At 46.8% G+C, this 26,120-nt stretch overlaps 1 protein-coding gene across 1 annotated transcript in view; it reads left to right on the top strand.

Moving 5' to 3' along the window:
- LOC122811800 (histone H3.3A) overlaps nt 1-26,120 on the top strand; it is a 369,158-nt gene that overhangs the window by 291,477 nt on the left and 51,561 nt on the right. The window contains exon 3 of the mRNA XM_044083915.1: nt 14,098-14,251. Within this exon, the coding sequence (XP_043939850.1) occupies nt 14,098-14,251 (154 nt within the window). The remainder of the gene's footprint in view (nt 1-14,097; nt 14,252-26,120) is intronic.

Raw genomic sequence — 26,120 nt, forward strand, 5'->3', positions numbered from 1 at the left:
CCTCTGCAGACAAGCCATGACTTTGTGGAACACAGCTCTAGACTACCAAGTTCATCTGCAAGCACAATTCCTGCCAGGAGAGAAAAACACACTGGCAGACGACCTAAGCAGAAACATCATGGATCCCCACGAATGGGAATTGAATCCACAAATATTCACAATGATAACACAAAAATGGTGGAGCCCGGACATAGATCTGTTTGCATCCCCAATGAACTGCCAGTTACAGAAATTCTGCACAAGGAGTTACCATCCACAAGCATGGAATGTGGATACCCTCTCATTCAGCTGGAAAAACCTGCAAGTATATGCTTTTCACCTTTACCTCTCCTTCCAAAGGTACTCATAAAAGCCAGGCAAGAAGAGCCAAAGATGATCCTGATTGCACCAGACTGGCCACGCCAGCAATGGTACCCAATCATAAAGAACTTAGCACAAGAACCACCCTGGATTTTGCCTCAAATCCCACATTTGCTGACACAGCACAACAATCAGATACTTCACAGCCAGCTAAAGACCTTAAACCTAGCTGCATGGAAAATTCGTTAGTCAAGCAAGCAATGCCTCTCTCCAAAACTGTTATGGATGTCTTCCTGGAGGCCAGAAGGCCTAGCACCAGGAAAGCCTACTCGGATAAATGGAAGAGATTCTTCTTGACCCACTTGTTCCAAACATTCCTCAGATACTTCAATATTTAACTGAGATGCTGGACAAGGGCCTCTCCTTCTCATCCATCAAGATCCATGCCTCAGCCATTTCTGCTCATTACAACACGGATCCACCAATTTTTTCTAATCCTTTGCTCAAACAGTACCTCAGAGGGGCTAAAAACATAAGACCGCCCCGTAGAGCAGCTACCCCAACTTGGGACCTCAACTTAGTTTTGGAAAAATTAACTTTACCTCCTTTTGAGCCAGCTAACACAGCAGAATTAAAATACATCTCTTGGAAAACTGCTCTGCTACTGGCAATAACATCAGCATGAAGAATTTCAGAATTACAGGCACTAATGGCAGTGGAACCTTTCCTCATTTTCCACCAGGACAGGGTGTCTTTAAGAATTAACCCTACGATGTTAAGTTGTCAATCTCGCCTTCATTCTTGCTGGATGGGTTCGGAGCCGATCCTCGGCTCCGACTCGGCCACTCTAAAAGCTCGAGAGCTAGTTCCACCGGCTCGAGGCACCCCTATATCCCACAATGCTAGGCGGTAACTCCTCAGATCTCGTTTGCCGCTACAGCGATCGAGGTGTGTTCCTACCGGCTCAGGTTAGTTTTTTGGTAAAGAACTTGTTTTCTTAGCCTTTTCTCCCCTTAAAGTTAATTTTTCTTATAAATAGTTAGTATTAATTTAGTTTATCCCATTCCCGTTAACTTTCCACCCCCTTTTTTCACAAACTCTAAAAAAAGTTTCCCTCGGGCCCTAGGCCCAGTCCCTCCCTTCCCAGTGAGTGACTGTGTTTTATAGGGAATTTTATTACTATTACTTATAATTTGTTTAAATTAGTGTTAATTTAACCCTAAGTGTAATCGGTGCGTGTGTGTGCTTGTGTGTTACACTTTCCCTTAGATATGTCTAAGGAATCAAAGGTCTCAGGCTTTAAGAAGTGTGACTCGTGCTGTCAGAAGATTTCTCTGACAGACGGTCACACTTCTTGTGTGTACTGCCTGGGACCTTTGCACCTGCAGGACTCATGTGCTGTTTGTCATGGCTTCAGCCCTAGAGTCCTGCAGGAGTGAAAAAATAAACTTATTTTAAGGGGCTTACTTAAGCCTGAGGGTCCCTCGACTCAGTCATCGGGGAAACCCTCGAAGCCTTCTAGACCTTCGGCTCCAGCCTCTGAGCCGTCTTCTGGAGGCACTAAAGCTATTCAAACATCGGCTCCGGCCGGAGCCGATGAAACTCGAATACAAGCCCCTACGGTGTCCTCGGCTCCGGCCGGAGCCGAGGAAGACATTACTCTATCGGCTCCGATTTTATTATCGGAACCGACAGCCAGAAAGAGGTCCCGATCTCCATCTATCGGCTCCGTTCATTCGGCTCCAGCATCACCCTTGTTGTCTGAACGGAGCCATAGATCCCACTCTTCTAGGTCTTCCAGGTTATCGGACCATGACCTTCAGAGAGTAGTGAGTCGACTTCTTAAGTCCGAGGCATTAGCCCAGATGCTTCAAAGTCCGACTCAACAGTCGAGACCTATTCCTACCACTCAGTGTATTCCTCCTCTGACTCTTTTGAGTTCGGAGCCGGGGCGGCTCGGACCCGATACTGGGGTGGCGTCGGAACCGATACCTTTGTCTTCGGTTCCGTCGTCGGCTCCGATGTCTTCTTTGGAAGAATCTCGGTGCCGGACTTCCTTCGTCGGCTCCGAGGGGGCGAGTGGCATCGGACCCTTGTCCGACCCCACTCTCCCTCTCGGTGCTTCGGCGCTGGTGAGTTCGGCTCCGACATCGGCCTCGGAGCCATCACTGTCTGTGCCGGGGGAGGTTTTCAGTTTTTCGGAACAGAGACCTTTGGCTCTGCCTGACAGGGGTGCCTTTGAGGTCATGAGGAGCGTGTTAGAACCAGGTTCTACTCACCAGTCGGTTCTTTCTGCCCCTCCCCCTATGGTGCCTCCGGTGATTTTGACTCACTCTCTCATCCCCGATCGTAGAGAGCCAGCTCCTCAAGTTCCCCCTGTGGGGATCTCCTCCTCTTCCGAGGCCTCTCCTGACCCTGCAGGAGAGCCCCCTAGGAAAAGGCAGTGTAAGCGGAAACACATTGACTCCCCTGAGTCTGTCACCTCTGACACTGATTTAGAGGATTCTGAAGGGTCCCCTCGTTCCCCCTCTGAAGATGTCTCTTTTGCAGACATCCTTGAAATCTTAAAACAGAGGGGGAATTGGCCAGCCCTCAACCCTTCAGAGGATGAATCCGTGTACCTTGAGGCGTTTGGCTCTCGCCCTTCCACCTCCTGGGTGTCCCCTCCCTTTGACCCCCTTATGCAAGTGGTGGCAAAGAAGGCTTGGGCGGCTCCTGACTCAGTGGAACTCACCCCCAGGAGACCATCTAAGTTCATCACGGCCCCCAAGGATAAAGAGTTTCTGACCAAAGGCATCTCTGTTGATGCTATGGTGGTGGCTGCAGCTACCAAGAAGGAGTTAGCTGATCCTTCAGTGCCTGTTCATCCTCCTAACAAGGAGTCTAGGTCGATGGACAGGTACGGGAAGCGGATGTTCTCGTCAGCGACCTTTGCTATGAGATCGCTGAATTACCTGTGTCATTTTATTCGACTTCAGAGGGATTTACTCAAGGAAGCGAGTGAAATGTTGAAGGACCCAACAGCTGCGGGTTTTCAGGACAGGATGAACTCTCAGCTGGCTACCCTTAATTCTATAACCAACTCCTCCATGCGCCTCCTTTCATATGCGGCTGATGGAGCAAGTAGAGCGACAGGTACAGGTGTAGCCTTGCGTAGGCACGCCTGGATGCGGCTTTGTAATTTTGCGGACCCCTTTAAGGCGTCCTTCACTAATTCCCCCTTTGATGGATCATCCCTCTTTGGTCCTCAAGTGAAGGAAACCCTGACCAGGTGCGAGACTGATGGCAAAACTCTTTCTGCCGTCGGAGTCCGTTTTTCTACTCCTTCTAGACCTTACCCCAAAGGTCAGAAGGGGGGAAAGATGTGGTTCCATAAACAATCTCAAGGAGACTTGCCTGACGCACAGAGTCGATTCCCCTCTAGAGGCAGAGGGGGAACAACAATGGTAGACACCGTCCCAGAGGCAGAGGGGGCCCGCAGAATCAGGGCAGTCGAGAATCCTTTTCCGACAAGCCCTTTCAGCATCCCTGAGGTGTTGCCCGACTGTCCACCTTCGGAGGCAGTCGGGGGAAGGTTGTCACTGTACCCAAAAGCCTGGCTATCTTTAACTCAAGACAAGTGGGTACAGTCTATTATTTCCGAAGGCTACAGAATCCCTTTCCTTTTCATTCCAAAGCTGTCCAAAAAATCCCTTCCAGATGTTCCACCCAGTCAAAGGGAGCAAGCAGCATTAGAAATTTCAAAGCTGCTCGCAAAAAGAGCTATTCAACCAGTGCCAGCAGACCAAGCAGGATCCGGAACCTACTCCAAATTCTTTTTGGTTCCAAAGAAAACAGGGGACTGGAGACCCATTTTGGATCTCAGCAACTTGAACATGTTTATCAAGAAAACAAAGTTCCGGATGGTCACGCTGCAGTCCATTCTTCCTCTTTTGGAACGGGACAGCTGGATGTGCTCTATAGACCTCCAGGATGCATACTATCACATCAAGATGAATCGACGCTCCAGGAGGTTTCTCCGCTTCAGGCTGGGAACCAGTCAATGTTCTTCAAGGATGCATCTGCAGTCATAACATATGGGTTGTCCTGCCTCAGGCAGCCCTTCGGTCGGCCGGATTCCAAAGTCTGGGTCTGGCCTCGGCTGATGTCGCACTTTCCCCGACGTCAGAGCGTCTGGGGTATAAAAGCATCAGCCAACGCCATTTTCCTCAGTCTTTCTTGCCGCGCGGTGCCCGAAGCAGAAGCTGTTCGTTCGCAATTGCCGGTCGGTCAGATCCATTGAATTCAGCTACCGAAGACTTCGAAAAAAGCTAAGTACCCCGTTGGGGACTCTTTCTTGCCTCAGCCGATGTCAGACAAAGTAAATAATTGTTTAACTTGTGGGAAACAAATACCTCATAAGGATTTCCACTCCTTTTGCCTTCCTTGCTTAGGCCCAGACCACGACGTATCGTCCTGTTTAGCCTGTGCTTCCTTCAACCGACGAACTCTTAGACGTCGGTCGGAGTTTGCAGAGGAATTTTTTGGGGCCGCTTTTGCTTATAAAATGCCGTCGGAGACTCCGACTACGCATATGGTGAAAAAACGCAAGGAAAAGGACCAACACTCGCGGCCCGCGGTTTCGGCTGAAACCACGGCTAGGCCTACCGCGAGTGTCTCGGTTTCTCGGTTTCGGACGAAACCGAGTCCTCGGAAATTCGTATTACCGAAACCATTCATCTGACCACCGAGGCCCAGGAGGTCCCGGCTGAATCGGCTACAGAACTCCCTACCGAAGCTAGTGTTCAGGAACTGTCCGACACCATACCTTTGGACATTACTACTCCTGCACGTGGGGCAGCTAGGCCCCCTGCTTCCATGTCCATTAAGGCCTTCTCTAGGGCTAAGGCTGCCAAACTATCTAAAGCTTTGCCTACCAAAACTACCTCTCAGAGGCCTTCCTCTAGTTCACAGATCCTCAGCCTTGCTGAGGACCTTATTTCCTTAATTAGGGGCTCACAACCTCACCCAGACAGGGCCTCTCACCCTCCTCTGGACAAAAGGCCCAGGACTGACCCCTCTGACCCTCACTCTTCAGATGATTCCACGGATGGGTCTGAGTTGTCAGACCACCAGGAAGGGGCTTACTCGCCTTATGAGGATTCAGATGCTGAGGAATCTATCCCTTCGGCCTCCCCTCCTGAAGAGTTTTCTTTTGGTGAGACTCTGCACTCCATGAGAGAGCATTTTCAATGGCAAGGTCAGGATTTCTCTGATTCTAGAAAAAGATTAAGGACCTTTTTGCATTTGCCTCAACATAGGCCCTTAGCTATACCTCCTGTTCTGAATGTTATTGATGATGTGTACAATGATGTCAATACGGCCCCTGATACTCTACCTCCGGCCCCTGCCAAGCCTGACAGATACTACAGGGTCCCGGATTCTCATTTCCATCTGTATAAAGCCCACTCTGCAGACCCAGAAACTATTTCTCAGGGCCCTAAAGGGGTTGCGGCCGCTACTGCCAAAAATCCTCTACCTTCTGAAAGGGAGTCTAGAGCTTTAGAGAGATTGGGTAAGAAGGTGTATACTTTTGCAACTCTTTCTGTCAGGGCATTAAACTGTCAATTTCATATGATACAGTACCAAGAGTATTTGTTAGATGAACTGAATAAGAAACTTTCTTCTCCTGAACCCCTAGACCGTAAATCCCTTCAGGATTTGGTACACAATTCACAGCAGGTTAGTAATCATTTCTTAAAATGTGGCTATGATGCACTGGAGGCTTCATTTAGATCAGCTATGACTGGGGCAGTTATTCGTAGGCATGCCCGGCTGAAGGAACAATCTTTGCCAGACCATGTTAAAGCTAAACTCCTGGATGCTCCAATGGAGAAACAAAATTTATTTGGCTCCTCTGCTCAGGAGATCTTAAAAAAGGTTGAAGAAAAGGCAAAATCTGTGCAAACAGTTAAAGATTTCCTGCAAGTACAACCACCGAGATTCAGCAGAAACTGGCCTACTAAGAATTGGTCCTTTCCAGACTCGGACAGAGCCCAGAGGGGCAGGAACAGGCGCCCCAGGGGCAGAGGTCAATCGAAGGGCTCCTATAGAGGCCGTCAGTGGCAGCCTGCCAACCAGAGGAGTAGTGCAACAGCAACAACAACTACCACTGCACCAGGACAGGCTCCATGACTTAACTCTGATTCCGCCTACCAGGGATCAACTGGAAGCACCCTTGGGCGGAAAGCTGGCTTTATTCTCAAAAATCTGGCATTATATTACAAAGGATACATGGACATTGCAAATAATAGACAAAGGATACAGGTTCCATTTCCACACTTTGCCAAAAAGAAGAGGAATGCCCAACCTTCCACCAAATCAAAGGGCAGAGGCCTTAAGACAGATCAACAATCTACTTCAGATAAAGGCTATAGAAAAGGTACCACTTTCAGAACAAGGCCAAGGTTTTTACTCCAGATTGTTCCTTGTACCAAGAAAAGAAAATCAATGGAGACCCATTCTCGACCTGTCCGCACTGAATACTTATCTCATTGTGCCAAAATTCAAGATGCTGACCCTACAGCAACTTCTTCCCATGCTGGGCAAGGAGTCTTGGCTGGTGACTCTAGATCTCAAGGAGGCATACCTGCACGTCCCCATTCGACCAAGTTGCAGAAGACACCTCAGATTTCTTGCAGGATCAGAGCATTATCAATTCTCAGCATTGCCCTTTGGCTTATCTACTGCGCCCAGAGTATTCACGAAATGCCTGGCATCAGTAATTGCACATTGCAGACTACAGGGAATTCAAATTTACCCATACCTGGACGACTGCCTAATTCAAGCGGACAACAAGGAAAGTTTGTTAAAGGACTTGACCTATGCCATACACCTGCTACAAACCTTGGGGTACACAGTCAACATCCAAAAGTCAAGGCTAGTACCATCACAAAGGATAACCTTCTTGGGTGCAGATCTAGACACAACCACCCAGATGGCTTTTCTCACAGAAGAAAAACAAAAACAGCTTCCAGATTACTTCATGACTCTGACAAGACAAACTCAGCTTACTGCAAGGAAAATCTTGCAGGCCCTGGGTTTCATGGCATCCTGCATAATTCTGATACCACAGGCCAGGCTGCATATGAGGAAATTACAGTGGTACCTAAGGAGTGTATGGTCGCAGCACAGTCACAGTTTAGAAACCATGATACCAATCATTACATGCCTTCAAAAGGAATTCCTGTGGTGGGCTCAGGCCTGCAAGTCCAACAGAGGGATGCCTTTCAACAAACCAAAAACAAGGCAGACCATCACCACGGACGCCTCAGACCGAGGATGGGGAGCACACATGGAGGGCAAATGTATACAAGGCCTATGGCCTCAAGGACAGCTAAGCATGCACATAAACCAAAAGGAAATGCTGGCAGTGAGGCATGCAATCGAGGCCTTCAAACCCTTCCTCCAACAAGGCCACCTGTTAATAAGGACAGACAACACCATGGTCATGTGGTACATAAACAAGCAGGGAGGCACACACTTTTACCCTCTATGCCGGATGGCTATGAATCTGTGGGAACTATGCCTGAATCTCAATATCCAACTACAATCCCAGTTCGTGCCAGGAAAAGAAAATACACTGGCGGACAGCTTAAGCAGAACAACCATGGATGCACACGAATGGATGCTGCACCCAGACATCTTCCAGCTCATAGCAAAGACATGGGGAATGCCGGAGATAGATCTGTTCGCCTCCCCACTCAACCATCAACTAAAGACATTCTGCTCAAGGACATACCACCCACAAGCTTGGAGGGTGGACTCTCTCTCTTTCAGCTGGAAAGCCCTAACAGTATATGCCTTCCCACCTCTCCCATTGATGTACAAGGTTCTACTGAAGATCAGGGAGGAACAGCCAAGAGTGATACTAATAGCTCCAGACTTGCCAAGGCAACACTGGTATCCGTTATTGAGAAGCATGTCTCAGGCAAAATCATGGCCTCTCCCCCTATGGCCGCTTCTTCTGACGCAGAACAATTTCAAGACCCTGCATCCCAACTTGAAAACATTACAGCTGACTGCCTGGAAAATTCCTTAAATACCAATCCAATTGTTTTATCTCAGAGGGTGAAGGACATTATCTTGGAGGCTCGCAGACCTTCCACAAGGAAGACATACTCAGCTAAATGGAAGAAATTTCTAATTTGGAGCACATCAAGGGGCTCAGATGTCACAGTGGCAAACATAACACATATTCTGGAATACTTAGCAGAATTGTTCCACAATGGACTGTCCTATTCTTCCATTAAGATTCATGCTTCAGCAATTTCAGCAGAATACAATGTGGATCCACCTATCTTCTCGCACCCTCTACTCAGACAATTTCTGAGAGGGATCAAGAATATTAAACCTCCAAGAAGACCCCCTCTACCTGCTTGGGATCTCAACTTTGTGCTGGAGAAACTGACACTTCCTCCTTTTGAACCAGCAGCATCGGCGGAGCTACAGTTTCTGTCTTGGAAAACTGCATTCCTTCTGGCAATCACTTCAGCAAGAAGAGTATCTGAGTTACAAGCATTAATGGCAGTGCAGCCTTTTCTTATTTTCCACCAGGACAGAGTTTCTCTTAGAACCAATCCTACTTTTATGCCAAAGGTGGTATCTAGGGTATCCTTGAACCAAGCTATCCACCTGCCTACGTTCTTCCCTAACCCACAGAATAGAGGGGAAAAACTTTTGCACACCCTGGATATACACAGACAACTACGCTACTACTTGGACAGAACAAAAACAAGCAGAAAAACTGACCAACTTTTTGTAGCATATTCTACTGGGGTGCAAGGAAAAGCAATTTCCAAACAGATAATCTCAAAATGGATAGGAAATTGCATTCGATTTTGCTACTCATTTCATGGAAAGATAGTTCCTGAAAACATCAGGCCTCACTCCACAAGGGCCACGGCCACCACTACAGCCTTCCTACGAGGGGTGGCTACCAAGGACATTTTAGAAGCTGCTACTTGGAGCTCCGAGCATACATTTGCCAAGCATTACAATCTACCTTTATACTCCAGATCCAGAGCAGGGTTTGCTACTGCTGTCCTGCAAGGGATCTTAACTACACCATCCTTTTCTTAGTACCTCCTCCCCCAGATTAGCTATGGTATTCTACCCATATGTTATGACTGCAGATACATCCTTGAAGGACATAGTACAGTTTTGTACCTACCATAAATGTAGATGTCCGATAGGTATGCATCTGCAGTCAGGATTACCCTCCCTCCTACCCCTCTGTGGTATTCCTAGGGTACTTACCCCTCTTTTAGCTAGCTGGGGGAATCTATTATGGTGTATTTGTTTGTTTATATTTGTATATAATTTTGCAAATGTTTGGAACTTTTCTGCATTTATCCAAATTTAGCCTTCCTAGAGGGCTCCTGGCATCTGGGGCAAGAAAAACTGAGGAAAATGGCGTCGGCTGATGCTTTTATACCCCAGACGCTCTGATGTCGGGGAAAGTGCGACATCAGCCGAGGCCAGACCCAGACTTTGGAATCCGGCCGACCGAAGGGCTGCCTGAGGCAGGACAACCCATATGTTATGACTGCAGATGCATACCTATCGGACATCTACATTTATGGTAGGTACAAAACTGTACTTTTTCAATTCAAAGCCCTGCCCTTTGGTCTCACTACAGCCCCCCGAGTGTTTACCAAATGCATGGCAGTGGTAGCCTCCCATCTGAGACGTCAAGGATTGCAGGTGTTTCCTTATTTAGACGACTGGCTCTTTACAGCCCCCACCAAGCATCTTTTACTCCTCGCCAGAGACTACACCTTTTGCACATGTCAGGCATTAGGCATTTCAATAAACTACGAAAAGTCTGTCTTGTCGCCTTGTCGTGTTATTACTTTCATAGGCGCAAATCTAGACACAGTCAAGATGTCAGCCAGACTCACAGAGCAGAGGATAGCAGACATTCACAAACAGGTCTTTCTTCTTTTGCAGAACAAAGTCAAAGCCAGACAGATCCTGAAAGTCTTGGGGATTATGGCGGCGGCCATCCTTCTCCTACCATTAGCTCGCTTCCACATGAGGATTTTGCAATGGATGCTCTTCACACAATGGTCCTACCAAAGCCTTCCAATGTCCCATCCTATTCGGATAACTCAGTCGTGCAAGAGTCATCTCTCTTGGTGGATCACATCTCCTCAGCTCCTCCTAGGTAGACCTTTTGTCCCTCCCCCTCCGGTTGCTACAGTGACAACGGATGCCTCCCTGATCGGGTGGGGGGGGGGGGCATTTCCAGGGCAGGACAGTCCAGGGCATGTGGCAACCGTTCGAGTGCCACTTGCACATAAACGTCCTAGAGAGGAGAGCAGTGCTTCTAGCGTTGCAAGCCCTACAAGACTCTCTTCCCAAGGGAACTATAGCAATACAAACAGACAACATGTCTGTAGTGTGGTACATCAACAAACAAGGTGGAACCAGGTCTTACCCCCTATGACGAGAGGCACTCAGACTATGGCAATGGGCGATTTCTTCTCAGCGATTTCTGTTAGCAACGCACATCCCCGGGAAGCCCAATGTGATTGCGGACAAATTGAGCAGAGCTATTCTCATGCCTCACGAGTGGTCTCTGAACAATTCAGTGTTGGAGAAAGTTTTTCGAAAGTGGGGCAGGCCTTGCTGCGACCTTTTCGCTACTCCCCAAAACAGCAAGTGCAACGATTTTTTCACCCTCTTTCCCCAACCAGGCCATCCCAGCAGAGACGCTCTAGTGCACGTTTGGCCCCGGGGACTTGTATATGCCTTTCCTCCCTTCCCACTTATATCCCAGCTGATACAGAAAGCCATCGCTCAGGAAGCTTCTATGATCCTTATTGCCCCTTACTGGCCTCGACAAATTTGGTTCCCCTTTCTCCACCGTTATCTGTTGGAACAACCTTGGCATCTGGACCCAGTTCCAGACCTCTTGACCCATCAGTCGGGTCAGTTGCACCACTCCCTTCCCTCTCTGAACCTCACAGCTTGGTTCCTCCAATTCCGACCTTAGCCAGGCTTCCTTTGATATCTCACTCAGTTAGAGATATCTTGATTGCCTCTCATAAATCTTCCACTCGGAAGATTTATCATAGCAAGTGGAAACGTTTTTCCTATTGGGCGCAGTCAAAGAATATAGATCCTTTCACTGCTTCTATTCAAACAGTTCTAGACTTTCTAGCCGAACTTTTCCATGCAGGTTCGTCCCCATCTACCATTAGAGTTCAATTGGCTGCATTTTCCAACTTTCATGTTGGAATCTCAGAGTCCTCTATCATGTCTCATAAACTCTGCAAGGCCTTTTTAAAGGAAGTCTTTCTACTCAAACCACCCATCAAAGATCCTCCTCCTCAATGGGATCTCAACTTGGTTCTGACATCCTTAATTCTTCCCCCCTTTGAACCTGCGGCTTCATGTTCTATAAAGTTGCTTTCTTGGAAGACACTCTTTTTAGTAGCTATCACCTCAGCTAGAGGAGTCTCCGAACTCCATGCTCTGTGTAGTCGACCCCCTTATCTGGTATTTCATAAGGACAGGGTATCCTTGCGTACTAACCCGTCCTTTTTGCCCAAAGTAGCTTCTTTGGCAAATTTGAATCAAACCATTGAGCTTTCTGTTTTCCTCCCAAACTATTCTAATAGGTCAGAACAAAAGTTACACTGTTTAGATGTTCATCGCCAACTTAGGTACTATTTAGACAGGACCAAACAATTCAGGAAATCTGACCAACTGTTTGTTTCTTATGCAGAAGGTAGAATGGGCCTTCCAGTCTCTAAAGTCTCTCTCTCTCTAGATGGCTTACTTCATTGATTACCCTAGTGTATGAGACAAGACATCAACGGTTGCCATCCAAACCCAGGGCTCATTCAACTAGAGCTTTAGCCACTTCTGTAGCTTTCCAAGACAGGCTGCCTATTGATTCGATTTGTTTGGCAGCTACTTGGGCTTCTCCCCATACCTTCATTTCTCATTATAAGTTGGATTTGGCCTCTAGAGACCGAGCCAACTTTGGTTCCACTGTACTCAAGAGTCTGTTCCGATAGGCCACCCGGTACAAGGTGCTAGGGACGCGGTCCCATCCAGCAAGAATGAAGGCGAGATTGACAACTTAACATTTAGAAGTTATGTACCTACCATAACGTTCCATGTTAGTTGTCTTCTTCTCGCCTTCTTTCTTGCGTCCCACCCTCCTTCCCCCTAGCCAGGACAGACCTAGAAGAGTTTTCTTCTTTGTTCCTTATGGAATTTTATTGCTGGCCTTAGCTTTCAAACGAGATTTGAGGAGTTACCGCCTAGCATTGTGGGATATAGGGGAGCCTGGAGCCGGTGGAACTAGCTGTCGAGCTTTTAGAGTGGCCAAGTCGGAGCCGAGGATCGGCTCCGAACCCATCCAGCAAGAAAGAAGGCGAGAAGAAGACAACTAACATGGAACGTTATGGTAGGTACATAACTTCTAATTTATGCCAAAGGTGGTATCAGGTGTGGCTCTAAACCAAACTATTCACTTGCCAACTTTCTATCCAAAACCTCAGAACAAAGTGGAGAGACTAATACATTCTTTGGACATTCACAGGCAGTTACGCTTCTACTAGGACAAAACCAAAGCTTTCAGAAAATCTGAGCAATTATTGGTAGCATATGCTGCAGGAGCACAGGGAAGAGCCATTTCAAAACAGACTATCTCAAAATGGATAGGACATTGTATACGTTTCTGCTATACTCACCATGGGAAACCTGTACCTAGCAGTATTAGATCTCACTCCACCAGGGCAACAGCCACTTCATCTGCCTACCTCAGAGGAGTACCTACCAAGGACATTTTGGAAGCAGCAACATGGAGTTCTGTGCATACCTTCACAAAGCATTGCCATTTGCCTCTATACTCCAAATCCAGAGCTGGCTTCGCCACTGCTGTGCTGCAGGGCCTTATAGCCACCCCTAATGCCTTATAGAACCAGCCTCCCTACCTCAGCTTTGGGATTCCACCCAAGTGTAATGACTGCAGCAATGTAACACGATGAACATAGTACAGTTTTGTACCTACCATAAATGTAGATGTTCGAGTGTAAACACTGCTGCAGTCCTGGTTACCCTCCCTCCTTCCCCTCTTATTTGCTGGTACCTACTTATGCCTCCTACCCTTTACTCCCTATGGGGAGTATTTGCTGGTAATTGAAAGTTGCTGTTTGCTTTTCTTATGTATGTTTTATTAGCAATTTGAATTGCCTACCTGTTTGGGGGCACCTGACATCTGGGGCAAGAAAAACTGAAAAAAATGGCGTCGGCTGCATCTTATATACCTCTGTCGCACTGACGGCAGGATAACCCCAGTGTAATGACTGCAGCAGTGTTTACACTCGAACATCTACATTTATGGTAGGTACAAAACTGTACTTTATAAAATAAATTATATAATGGTATCACACATTGTAAATGTAGTTACTGCTATGCTGAGGTACTTTAGACTTTTTAGAAGTACTTCATTTCGTTCTGAAAGTAAGTTTTTTCAGAGATCTTGAGAGTAGAAGTCCTGAGAAGGAAGGAGCTTCCATAAAGCTAGATAGAATGAGAAAAAAATAAAAGCTGTAAGGCCTAAAGGGCAGCATAAACTTGAATAATTATTGCAGCTATCTCAAAAACTGTTCTAATTTTTCACTTCCATTTTCCTCATTTTCTACCCGTAAATGTGATGTTACTGTTTAACTGCATTTTTTCAGACAGGTAGTATTTTACTATTTGTAATATTTTATGTGATACTTTTTATATTGCTAGGCCTGGTACCGTTGCTTTGCGAGAAATCAGAAGATACCAGAAATCCACAGAGCTACTCATCCGTAAATTGCCTTTTCAGCGTTTGGTTCGTGAGATCGCTCAGGACTTCAAAACAGATCTCAGGTTCCAGAGTGCTGCTATTGGTGCATTGCAGGTATGTGGCTGCTGAATAGAGCTAAGCAATGACCTATTTTAGCATTGTGGCATTTTGAATAAAAATTCATGACTTTGTAGGAGCATTCCAAATTGCAGATTGTTATTTACACTTGAGTAAGTACGTTTTTGTATACTGTGACGGGAAATGGTAATAAATGCTTTTGACAAAGGATGAAACTAGTCTTAATTTTAACTATAGCTCTGAGTAAGAAAGACTATCATAGTTCCCTCTTTCACCTAGAACTGAGACCAGGTCTTCAGAAAAGTGTCGTCCTTATTTCCACACATCAGTGACATCCTTAAAAAGTATGTCAGAAAATGTCAGCTCAGCTGTTAAAGGTTTGGTTTCTTTTTATTTAGCCTGGGATGAATCGTTCCTAGCTTTGTGTATAAGCTCCCTTTCATTTGGGCCTACCTGAACTGAACCCACTTTTTCCTAACCCTCATTTTCATCAACTTTTGAATTGTGACTCAGATTGCTCTAAACCTGGACCTGCTGCTGTGTCTTCTTTTTACAGCAGTATCAAACTCGGTATTTGCTCATTGAGGTAGAAATCACTCTTGGAACAGAGATCAGGAACTCACTTCTAACTTGAGTTTCTATTTACTCTTTATTGAATGTCTTTGTTGATACAGTTCATATACGTGTAAATGAGGAGATTGCTACTGAAAGGAAAATGAAGAGCTCAGTTTTGACCTATGCTCTCTTACTGTTCCTAGCATGTCTTAATTGGGGCAACTCTTGCTACTTGCTTTTGTGTAGTAGTTTGGCTTGGGCTTCAGGTTTCACATTAATGCAAAATCTGGACTTTGCCTTTTGTATTTCATCTGAGGAGCCCTCCCACAATATAAATGTGCCAACATTTACTTAGGTCTTAGTCACGTGTTTTGCTGTTCATTTGTATAGCCAATCAACACTGTTAGCACCAGATTTAAATTAAAATAATTTTCTGCAATCCAAGCCTGTTCCCTGTGTAGACGAGCCATGTTAAGTTAGGACAGAACAGTAACAGTCAGGTGTTCAAGCCATTTGTATTCGAAGTCAGGAAAACAATCTAAGCAATGAGAATTCAGTCTCTTACCAGTGGAAACTGGATAAAACTACTTTTTTCATGAGAACTTTCAAAAATGGGGTCATCCAAAAGTGGATCATTACCTCTCATTTGAATTACCAGCATGCCGTATTTTGCTTCAAGCTTCCTCACAGTCTGGCTTAAGTGATCAGTACCTTTTTCGTCAGTTAGAGTTAAGGTCTGCAGTATACATTTCCTCTAACCTCTATAATCATAATGTTGCTGCTAGAGGTTAAAGGAGGAAAAAAAGAATCCTTCTCTGATACCTGCTTGCTGTCTGAGACAGTCATGGTTCACTTTTTTAATACAGATGGCAGTGGATAAACTGATGATCTTGCATAGGCAAGTCAGGGTGAGTGGTTGTCTTCCTTTCCTGGGGTGTTACCAGTGTTATAACCCACAAGTCTGTATAATTGCTATTTTCTTTAACTGTTCCTTTTAGATGTAGACATGAGAAATGGGTTGTACCTCACCAAAATATATTGAAGCTCTCTACAGTGGTCTGCAAAAAATATATACCTGATACAGCAATAACTCTGGAATTATCTTCTTCTAAACTGATGCAGTGATCCTGTCATTATATCATTTAAGAAAGACCCTTTTCCAGCTTTCTTTTAATTGGCCTTCAAACTCTAACCAATGTAGTGGTTATCTTTTTTTTCACTGATATGTTTGTCAACAGTAACATTTTAAATTGAAGATTATAATGTCTGTCTTGTTATATGAAAAGTATTTTTTTATGTTTTTACACAAACTTGTGGTATTCCATAAATCGATTGTTGTGCATGTTATCAGATCTTTTGAAATGCTTATTGTTTTCTGTGTCTAGGTTATTGTGAAGTTTTTCTCCCTAAGTATCTGACAAGTTTTAATTTTCCAGATAACAGAACAAACAAATAAATTAATACATGAACACTCTTAACTTTAAAGCCAACAGTTGTAGCTTTATGAAACTTGGCAGAAAGGTCATAAATAATGATTACAAAATAAATGGATGTTATGTAGTCCTATCTCGCCTACATTCTTCACCTGTGGGTTCGGATCCGAATGTCGGCTCCGACTCGGCCTATTTACTAGCTCGAAAGTCTTTGACTGGCTGGGCTAAGATGGTATCCCACAATACATTGCCCCACATTCCCAGATCTCGTTTGCCGCTTGTAGAGCTCGGACGTGGTCTCGACTTGGCTGTGGCTAAGTATTGCTTAAAAAACCTTTTTCTTGTGAAAATTTTTGGCTAATTGTTCTTATACAAATAGAGTTGTTCCTAGTGTTATTGCTGTGTTATTTTTTGTAGTTTGCGAGTGTTTTTGTGTGTGATATCCCTTTTTCCTTCGGGCTAAGCCCGTTTGAGTTAGAGGACCTAGTCCTCCTTGTGGTGTTTGTCTGGCTGTCTTAGGTGCGTTTTACTTAATTTAAGTTGAGAACCGTTTTAATTAGAGGTTCTCCCCTGTGCTTGGTTGTTGATTATACTTGTTCTTCCGTTTCTATGTTAGCGGTTTCCTGCCTTTTGTCAGTAGCGGCTGCTACAATTGTTGGCTTGGCATGTCTAAGGAACAAAAAGAGCATAGTCCCTCGGCCTTTAAAAAGTGTACAAAGTGTGCCTATAAAATGTCCATTACAGACGGACATTCGGTCTGTGTTTACTGTCTTGGAGCCATCCACCTTCAGGAGTCGTGCAGTTTCTGCCACGCCTTTAGTCCTCGGGTGCTCCAAGAGAGGAAAAACAAATTGATCCTAAAGGGACTGCTAAAACCGTCCTTTGAGGAGGATTTAGGTTCGGCTCCCAGTCGAAGTCTAAATCCTCCAAATCGAAGAAAAGGTCTCTGGCTCCATCTATTACTTCGGAGCCACCTTGTAAAATTACCATTGTCGAGTCTGCTTCCTTGGCTCCACAGGCATCGGGGCCGCAGGAGGTAGCTGTGTCAACTGAGTCTGCGTCCGCTCCGATAGTTTTGGAACCAATTCGGAGCCGGTCGCCAAGCTTGAGGCAGGGTTCTCCAAATTGGAGGTCCAGGTCTCCATCCATCTCCTCCAAATCCTCTAGGCTTTCCGATTTGGATGTAGATAGGGTGGTGCAGAGGCTCCTACAGTCGCCGGTGTTGGCCAAACATTTCTCGGCTCCGACCCAGTCGGCTCCGGAGCCAGTTTTGTTAGTTGTTCCTGCTATTCCTCCTCCGAGTGCATCCTTGTCGTTGGAACCGGTAAGCTCTGCTCCGAGGGACGTTCCTGTGTCAGCTACGATCCCCCAGCAGGGTTTATCATTGCCAGCATCGGCTCCAACCCTGTCGGTCCCTTCCACAGGGTTCGAGACCCGGGTTTCCTCGGTCAGGCCCGAAGGGGATGCCTCGGAACACCCTTCGGTTCCGAGCCTCCCTCTCGGTGCCTCGGCTGCGGAAACACCGGTCACGGTCATGGCCTTGGGAGGCAGTCGGTCCTCAGATTCGGGAGGTCCCGCTTTCGAGGCTGTGTGGAGCGCTCTGGCTAGGTCAGCTACTTCTCTCGGATCGTGTCTTCCATCCCCCACAACACTGGCGAGAGCTTCTGACACTCACCTATCCTTGGATAGCAGAGCCTAAGGATTCCCCCACGAGCGGTCCCCTTCTTTCTGAGGAGCCCTCAGAGCCTGTGCCTGAGGAACCCCCCCAGAAAGAAATTGTGCAAAAGGAAGCACGTAGACTCCCAGGACGAGTCCCTCACTTCCGATACTGACCTCGAGGAATCGGAGGGGTCCCCTAAGTCTTCCTCTGAGGATGTTTCATTCTCCGATATCCTGGAGATCTTGAAACAAAGAGGAGACTGGCCCCAAAACCCCCTCCGAGGAGGAGTCAGTATTCCTTAAGGCCTTTGGCGCTCAGCTCTCCGCCTCCTGGGTGTCTCCACCCTTCGACGAGCTCCTGGACCTTATTTGTCAGAGGATGTGGGAGACTTCTGACTCCGTGGAGCCTGTTCCTCGACGCCCAAACAAATTTTTGTCTCCTCCCCAAGGGAAAGAGTTTTTAACAAGGGGAGTCCCGGTAGATGCTATGGTGGTGGCGGCTGCCACACAGAAGGAAGTTGCTGAGTCTTCCTCTTCGGTCCATCCTCCTTACAAGGAGTCTAGGACGATGGATCGGTACGGGAAGCGTACCCTGTCGTCAGGGACCTTTAACTTGCAGTCGCTGAATTATTTGTCTCATTTCACACGGCTCCAGAGAGATCTCCTTAAGGAGTTAGGAGATACTCTAACGGGTAACGTGCCTGAGGCGGTGGCTCAGACTGTCAACGCTCAGCTCTCTACCCTCAACTCCATCTCTAACTCGTCCATGCGACTGATTTCGTACGCGGCCTAGGGAACTAGTAGGGTGGCTAGCTCAGGGGTGGCCCTCAGGAGGCAAGCCTGGCTACGCCTGTGTCACTTTGCGGGGGCCTTTAAGTCTTCCTTCACTGATGCCCCCCTTGATGGTTCCTCCTTGTTCGGGACCAAAGTGAAAGATACCCTCACCAGGTGCGAGCAAGAAGGAAAGACCTTGTCTGCCGTAGGAGCCCATTTTTCCCTCCCGTCGAGACCTTATCCCAAGGATCAGCGAGGGGGAAAGATGTGGTTCAGGAAATCACAAAGGCCTTTTCCTGCCGCACAGGGTGAGACCCCCTCCCGAGGCAGGGGAGGGGGTTGTATTCAGGGAGATGTCACCCCAGAGGCAGAGGGGGCCCCCCGCAATTCTGGGGGCCGCGATTCCTTTTGTGGTTCCCCATACTCTCATTCCTGAGGGTGTGCCCGACTGTGCTTCTCTGGAGCCAGTCGGGGGTCGAATTTCCCGGTATCCAGAAGCCTGGGTCAACATCACCCAGGACCGATGGGTATTAGGGATAATCGCCGGAGGTTACACCATGCCATTCTATTCCGCATCGCCGTCCCGTCCAATGGATCCCAGACGTTCCTCCCAGTCAAAGGGATCAAGCAGCATCAGAGGTTTCTCAGCTGCTAGAAAAAGGAGTCATCCAACCAGTCCCCCCAGACCAGATCGGATTAGGGACTTACTCAAGATTCTTTTTGGTGCCGAAAAGAACGGGGGACCTGAGACCCATTTTGGATCTCAGCCAACTCAATCATTACGTACACAAGTCCAAATTCCGGATGGTCACACTACGATCGATTCTCCCATTGTTGGGAAAAGTATAGATGTGCTCCATCGACCTGAAGGATGCTTACTACCACATCAAAATGGACAGAGCATCCAGATGTCATCTAGGCTTCCGGCTGGGAGCCAGGCATTTCCAGTTTCGAGCTCTGCCCTTTGGTCTCACCACAGCCCCCAGGGTGTTCACCAAGTGCATGGCAGTGGTGACGGCTCACTTGAGATGTCAAGGATTCCAGATGATGTCCTTCAAGGATGCATCTGCAGTCCTTACAAATGGGTTGTCCTGTCGTCAGGCAGCCCTTCGGTCGGCCAGATTCCAAAGTCTGGGTCTGGCCTCGGCTGGTGTCGCACTTCACTCGACGTCATAGCTGCAGTTATTCGGGTATAAAGGCATCAGCCGACGCCATTTTCCTCAGTCTTTCTTGCCGCGTGGTGCCCGAAGCAGAAGCTGTTCGCAAGTGCCGGTGGGTCAGAACCAGAGATTACTACTAACGAATACTACTTCGAAGACTTCTAAAAAGCTAAGTACCCCGTTGGGGACTCTTTCTTGCCTCAGCCGATGTCAGAAAAAGTGAATAACTGTTTAACTTGTGGGAAACAAATACCTCATAAAGATTTCCACTCTTACTGCTTACCTTGTTTAGGCCCAGACCACGACGTAGCGGCTTGTCTAGCCTGTGGTTCTTTTAACCGACGGACGCTTAGACGTCGGTCGGAATTTGCTGAACAGTTTTTCGGCTCTGATTTTGCTTATATTATGCCGCCGGATCCTCCGACCGCAAATATCCAAAAACGCAAGGAAAAGGACCGACACGCGGTCCGCGGTTTCGCCGAAACCGCGTTAAGCCAACCGCAGTGTCTCTGTTTCGGCTGAAACCGAGCAAGCGGTTCTTCCTTCAGCCGAAAACATGCCTTCTACCGAGGCCTCTTCTAACCTGGTGGAATCGGCTTCTGAAATCCAACCTGCAGTTGCGGTTTCTCAGGAATTATCTGACACTATTCCCTTGGATATTTCCACCCCTGCACGTGGAGCTGCTAGGCCTCCTGCAGCCATGTCCATTAAGGCCTTTGCCAGGGCTAAAGCAGCTAAAGCTACAAAAACTGTGCCTGTTAAGACCCCCTCTCACAGGCCCAGCTCCAGTACCCAAATGCTTTCTCTGGCAGAGGATCTCATTTCTTTAATCCGGGGATCCCAGACTCATCCAGAAAGGGCCTCTCATCCACCTCCAGAGAAGAGGCCTAGAGCAGAGCCCCCTGAGCCAGTGTCCACAGATGATTCCTCTGATGATACAGACAATACAGACCCTCCAGAGGCTCCTTATTCCCCTTACGAAGACTCTGATGCTGAAGAGTCCATTCCTTCTGCCTCTCCACCTGAGGAATTTTCCTTTGGGGAAACCTTGCATGCTATGAGGGAACAATTTCAGTGGCAGGGCCAAGATTTCTCAGACTCCAGGAAAAGGCTTAGAACCTTTCTGCATTTACCACAACATAGGCCTTTAGCCATACCTCCAGTTCTTTCTGTTGTAGATGATGCATTTAATGATGCTTGTACTGCTCCTGATCCATTACCTCCGGCCCCTGCTAAGCCCGATAGGTTCTACAGGGTCCCGGACACACATCACCATCTATACAAGGCTCCTTTTGCAGATCCCGAGACTATCTCCCAGGGGCTTAAGGCTGTAGCTACTACCTCTGCTAAAAATCCTCTGCCCTCTGAAAGGGATTCCAGGTCCTTAGAGAGATGGGGTAAAAAAGTTTACACTTCTGCTACTCTGTCAGCTAGGGCCTTGAACTGTCAATTTCATATGATCCAATATCAAGAATTTATGCTAGACCAGTTAACTAAAAAACTGTCCTCTGATGAACCTTTTGATAAGAAGTATGTTCAGGAAATGGTACATAACATTCAGCAAGTTAGTAACCATTCTTTAAAATGCGGCTATGATGCACTGGAGGCTTCCTTTAGATCAGCCATGACTGGCACAGTAATCAGAAGGCATGCATGGTTGAAAGAGCAGGCCTTACCGGACCATGTCAAATCAAAACTATTAGATGCTCCCATGGACAAGGCCAATTTATTTGGTTCTCCTGCACAACAGGTACTGAAGAAGATGGAAGAGAAGGCAAAATCTGTACAAACAGTGAAAGATTTCTTACAGGTCCAGCCTCCAAGGTTTAGCAGGAATTGGCCCTCCAAAAACTGGTCCATTCCAGACTCCTCTAAAGCACAGAGAGGCAGGAATAGGCGTTCAAGAGGCAGAAACCAATCCAGAGGTGCCTACAGGGGACGCCACTGGCAGGGTAACAACCAGCGAGGCACAGACGCAGCCACCACCACTGCAACAGGACAATCACAGTGACTTGGCTCTGGCACCGCCTACCAGGGAACAACTAGAAGCACCCTTAGGCGGAAAACTAGCTTTATTTTCAAAAAACTGGCATTACATCACAAGGGACAAGTGGATTTTGCAAACTATACACCAAGGTTACAGGTTTCATTTCCATACTCTACCAGGAAAGAGAGGAATGCCAAACCTACCTCCGAATCAAAAGGCAGAAGCTCTAAAACAAGTAAACCAATTATTAAAGATGAGAGCTGTGGAAAAGGTACCATCTATGGAACAAGGAAAGGGATTTTACTCCAGACTCTTCCTGGTACCAAGAAAGGAGAGCAAATGGAGGCCTATTCTCGACCTGTCCGCATTAAACACATTCCTCATTGTTCCAAAATTCAAAATGCTGACTCTACAGCAGCTTCTTCCCATGCTGGGCAAGGAGTCTTGGCTGGTAACTCTAGATCTCAAGGAGGCATACCTGCACGTCCCCATACGACCAATTTGCAGAAGATACCTCAGATTTCTTGCAGGATCAGAGCATTATCAATTCTCAGCATTGCCCTTTGGCTTATCTATTGCGCCCAGAGTGTTCACGAAATGCCTGGCATCAGTAATTGCGCATTGCAGGCTTCAATGAATCCAAATTTACCCCTACCTGGACGACTGCCTGATACAAGCGGACAACAAAAACAAGCTCACAGTAGACCTACAAAGAGTCATTTACCTGCTACAAGGCCTGGGATATACAGTCAGTATAAAAAAGTCAAGGCTGATACCATCCCAAAGAATAACCTTTTTGGGTGCAGATCTGGACACATCAAAACAAATGGCATTCCTAACTGCAGAAAAGCAAGAGCAACTACCTCTCTACTTCTTGGCATTAACAAAGCAGAACCATCTAACAGCAAGAAAAGTACTGCAAGCCCTGGGCTTCATGGCATCCTGCATAATACTGGTCCCTCATGCCAGACTACATATGAGAAAGCTACAGTGGTACCTAAAGAATTTATGGTCTCAACACAAGCACAGCCTAGAAACCAAAATTCCAATAATACCATGCCTGAAGCAAGAGTTCCTATGGTGGGCGCAGGCCTGTCAATCAAACACAGGATTGCCCTTCTACAGCATTCAACCAAGTCAAACCATCACAACGGACGCCTCAGACCTCGGTTGGGGGGCCCACATGTTGGACAAGTGCATACAAGGCTTATGGACTCAAGACCAGCTGCACCTGCATATAAATCTAAAGGAAATGCTGGCAGTAAAAATGGCAATCCAGACATTCAGACCATTTCTCCGAGAAGGTCTATTGATGATAAGGACAGACAACACCACAGTTATGTGGTACATCAACAAACAGGGAGGCACACATTCATACCCTCTATGCCGGATGGCACTGGATCTATGGAATGTGGCTCTGAGCTACAACATTCAGTTAGAAGCAATTATTGTACCGGGAAAAGAAAACATTCTAGCAGACATACTAAGCAGGACTTCCACAGATGCCCACGAATGGATGCTGCATCCGGACATCTTCAAAGCCATTACAAAGAAATGGGGACTGCCAGAAATAGACTTATTTGCATCCCCACGCAATCACCAGCTAAAGAAATTCTGCACAAGGACGTACCACCCACTTACTTGGAAGGTGGACTCCCTATCTTTCAGTTGGAAAAACATGACAGCATATGCATTCCCACCAGTTCCTTTGATGCACAAAGTGCTATTGAAAATCAAAGAGGACTGTCCAAGGATCATTCTGATAGCTCCGGACTGGCCAAGGCAACATTGGTACCCATTACTAAGGAGCATGTCTCGGGAACAAATATGGGCACTACCCCTAGTTCCACTGCTGTTAACACAGAACAACTACAACATCCTGCATCCAAACCTGAAAACTCTGCAGCTGACTGCCTGGAACATTACATAAGATCAATTAACCCAAATTTATCCCAAAGGGTTAAAGACATTATCCTTGAGGCTCACAGACCCTCAACAAGAAAAAATTATGCAGCAAAATGGAAAAGATACCTCATTTGGAGTACCGCAATGGGAGAAGATGTGTCACTGGTAAACATAGCCAACATCCTGGAATACTTGGCAGAGCTCTTCCACACAGGCCTGTTTTATTCTTCCATCAAGATACATGCATCAGCTATTTCGGCAGAATACAGAGTGGATCCTCCTGTCTTCTCACATCCTCTGCTCAGGCAGTTTCTGAGAGGAATTAAAAATGTAAAACCTCCTAGGAAACCACCATTGCCAGCATGGGACTTGAACTTTGTACTAGAAAAATTGACACTTCCTCCTTTCGAACTAGCAGCAACAGCAGACTTACAATACTTATCATGGAAAACTGCTTTCCTGCTGGCAATCACTTCAGCAAGAAGGGTATCTGAACTACAGGCATTAATGGCAGTGCAACCCTTCCTGATCTTCCATCAAGATAGAGTGTCCATGAGAACAAATCCTACATTTATGCCTAAGGTGGTATCCAGAGTGTCTTTAAATCAGGCTATCCACCTACCTACATTCTTCCCCAACCCACAGAACAGGGGAGAAAGACTGTTGCATACCTTGGATGTACATAGACAGTTACGCTACTACCTGGACAGGACCAAAGGCAATAGAACAACTGACCAGCTACTGGTAGCATATGCAACAGGAAGGGAAGGAAAAGCAATTTCAAAACAGACAATCTCCAAGTGCATAGGAAATTGCATTAGATTTTGTTACTCCTATCATGGAAAGAAAACTCCAGAGAACATCAGGCCTCACTCTACAAGGGCTACAGCCACTACCACATCTTTCTTACGAGGAGTGGCTACCAAAGACATTATAGAGGCTGCTACTTGGACCTCCGTGCATACATTTGCCAAGCATTATAATTTACCTTTATACTCTAGATCCCGAGCAGGTTTTGCCACTGCTGTTTTGCAAGGGATCCTAACTACACCATAATCTCTTCTTTCCTCCTCCCCTAGTTTGGCTATGGTATTCTACCCATTTGTAAGGACTGCAGATGCATCCTTGAAGGACATAGTACAGTTTTGTACCTACCATAAATGTAGATGTCCGATAGGAATGCGTCTGCAGTCAGGATTACCCACCCGCCTTCCCCTCTGTGGTACTCCTAGGGTATTGCTCAACTTATAGCTAGCTGGGGGGGGGATCTATTATGGTGTATTTGTTTGTATATATGTACATACATGCTTATTTTTTGTGTTTGCTCTCTATTATTTGGAAACATTGGCATTTATCCAAATTTAGCCTTCCAAGAGGGCACCTGGCATCTGGGGCAAGAAACACTGAGGAAAATGGTGTCGGCTGATGCCTTTATACCCAAATAACTACAGCTATGACGTCGGGTGAAGTGCGATACCAGCCGAGGCCAGACCCAGACTTTGGAATCCGGCCGACCGAAGGGCTGCCTGACGACAGGACAACCCATTTGTAAGGACTGCAGATGCATTCCTATCGGACATCTACATTTATGGTAGGTACAAAACTGTACTTTTCCTTACCTGGACGACTGACTCCTATCCACCCCCCACCAAGCATCTACTTCTTCAAAACAGAGATACTACCATCAATCTTTGTCACTGGTTAGGCATTACAATAAATTGGAAAAAATCTGCCTTGCTACCCTCACAGCGTGTCTCGTTTATAGGAGCAGAGTTGGATACTTTTCAGTTGAGAGCATTCCTACCTATGGAGAGGATCACAGGGTTGTAACGACAGGGTCGTATGATGATGCCTCTGACACGTGTGAGGGCAAGACTAGTTCTTCAGTTACTGGGGACAATGGCGTCCACTAACATGATGGTCCCGTTAGTGAGGTTACATATGAGGATCCTACAATGGCTCCTGTTCGCCCAATGGTCCATCCAAAGACTACCTCTATCCCATCCCATCTTAATCACAGGCAAATGCAAGCAGGACCTCAGTTGGTGGCTATGCACCAACAACTTAGTCGTAGGGAAACCCTTTGTTCCACCCAGCCCAGTAGCCACAGTGACCATGGACGCCTCCCGGATAGGGTGAGGGGGGCATTATCTCGGCAGGATGATCCAAGGCACGTGGCAGGAGCACGAGACAGACTTGCAAATAAATGTCCTGGAGATGAGGGCAGTGCTCCTAGCGTTGCAGGAACTTCAGGATGTCCTCCCTCTAGGGTCTGTTGCGATACACTCAGACAACATGTCACTAGTGTGGTATCTCAACAAGCAAGGAGGAACCAGATCGTACCCCCTGTGCAGAGAGGCCATGAGAGTGTGGAATTGGGCGATAGCTTCCCAATGGGCCTTGGTGGCAACGCACATCCCAGGGAAAACCAA

The sequence above is a fragment of the Protopterus annectens genome, chromosome 1.part0, assembly GCF_019279795.1.
Source record: "Protopterus annectens isolate FY-2018-M chromosome 1.part0, PAN1.0, whole genome shotgun sequence".
Taxonomy (NCBI): Eukaryota; Metazoa; Chordata; order Ceratodontiformes; family Protopteridae; genus Protopterus; species Protopterus annectens.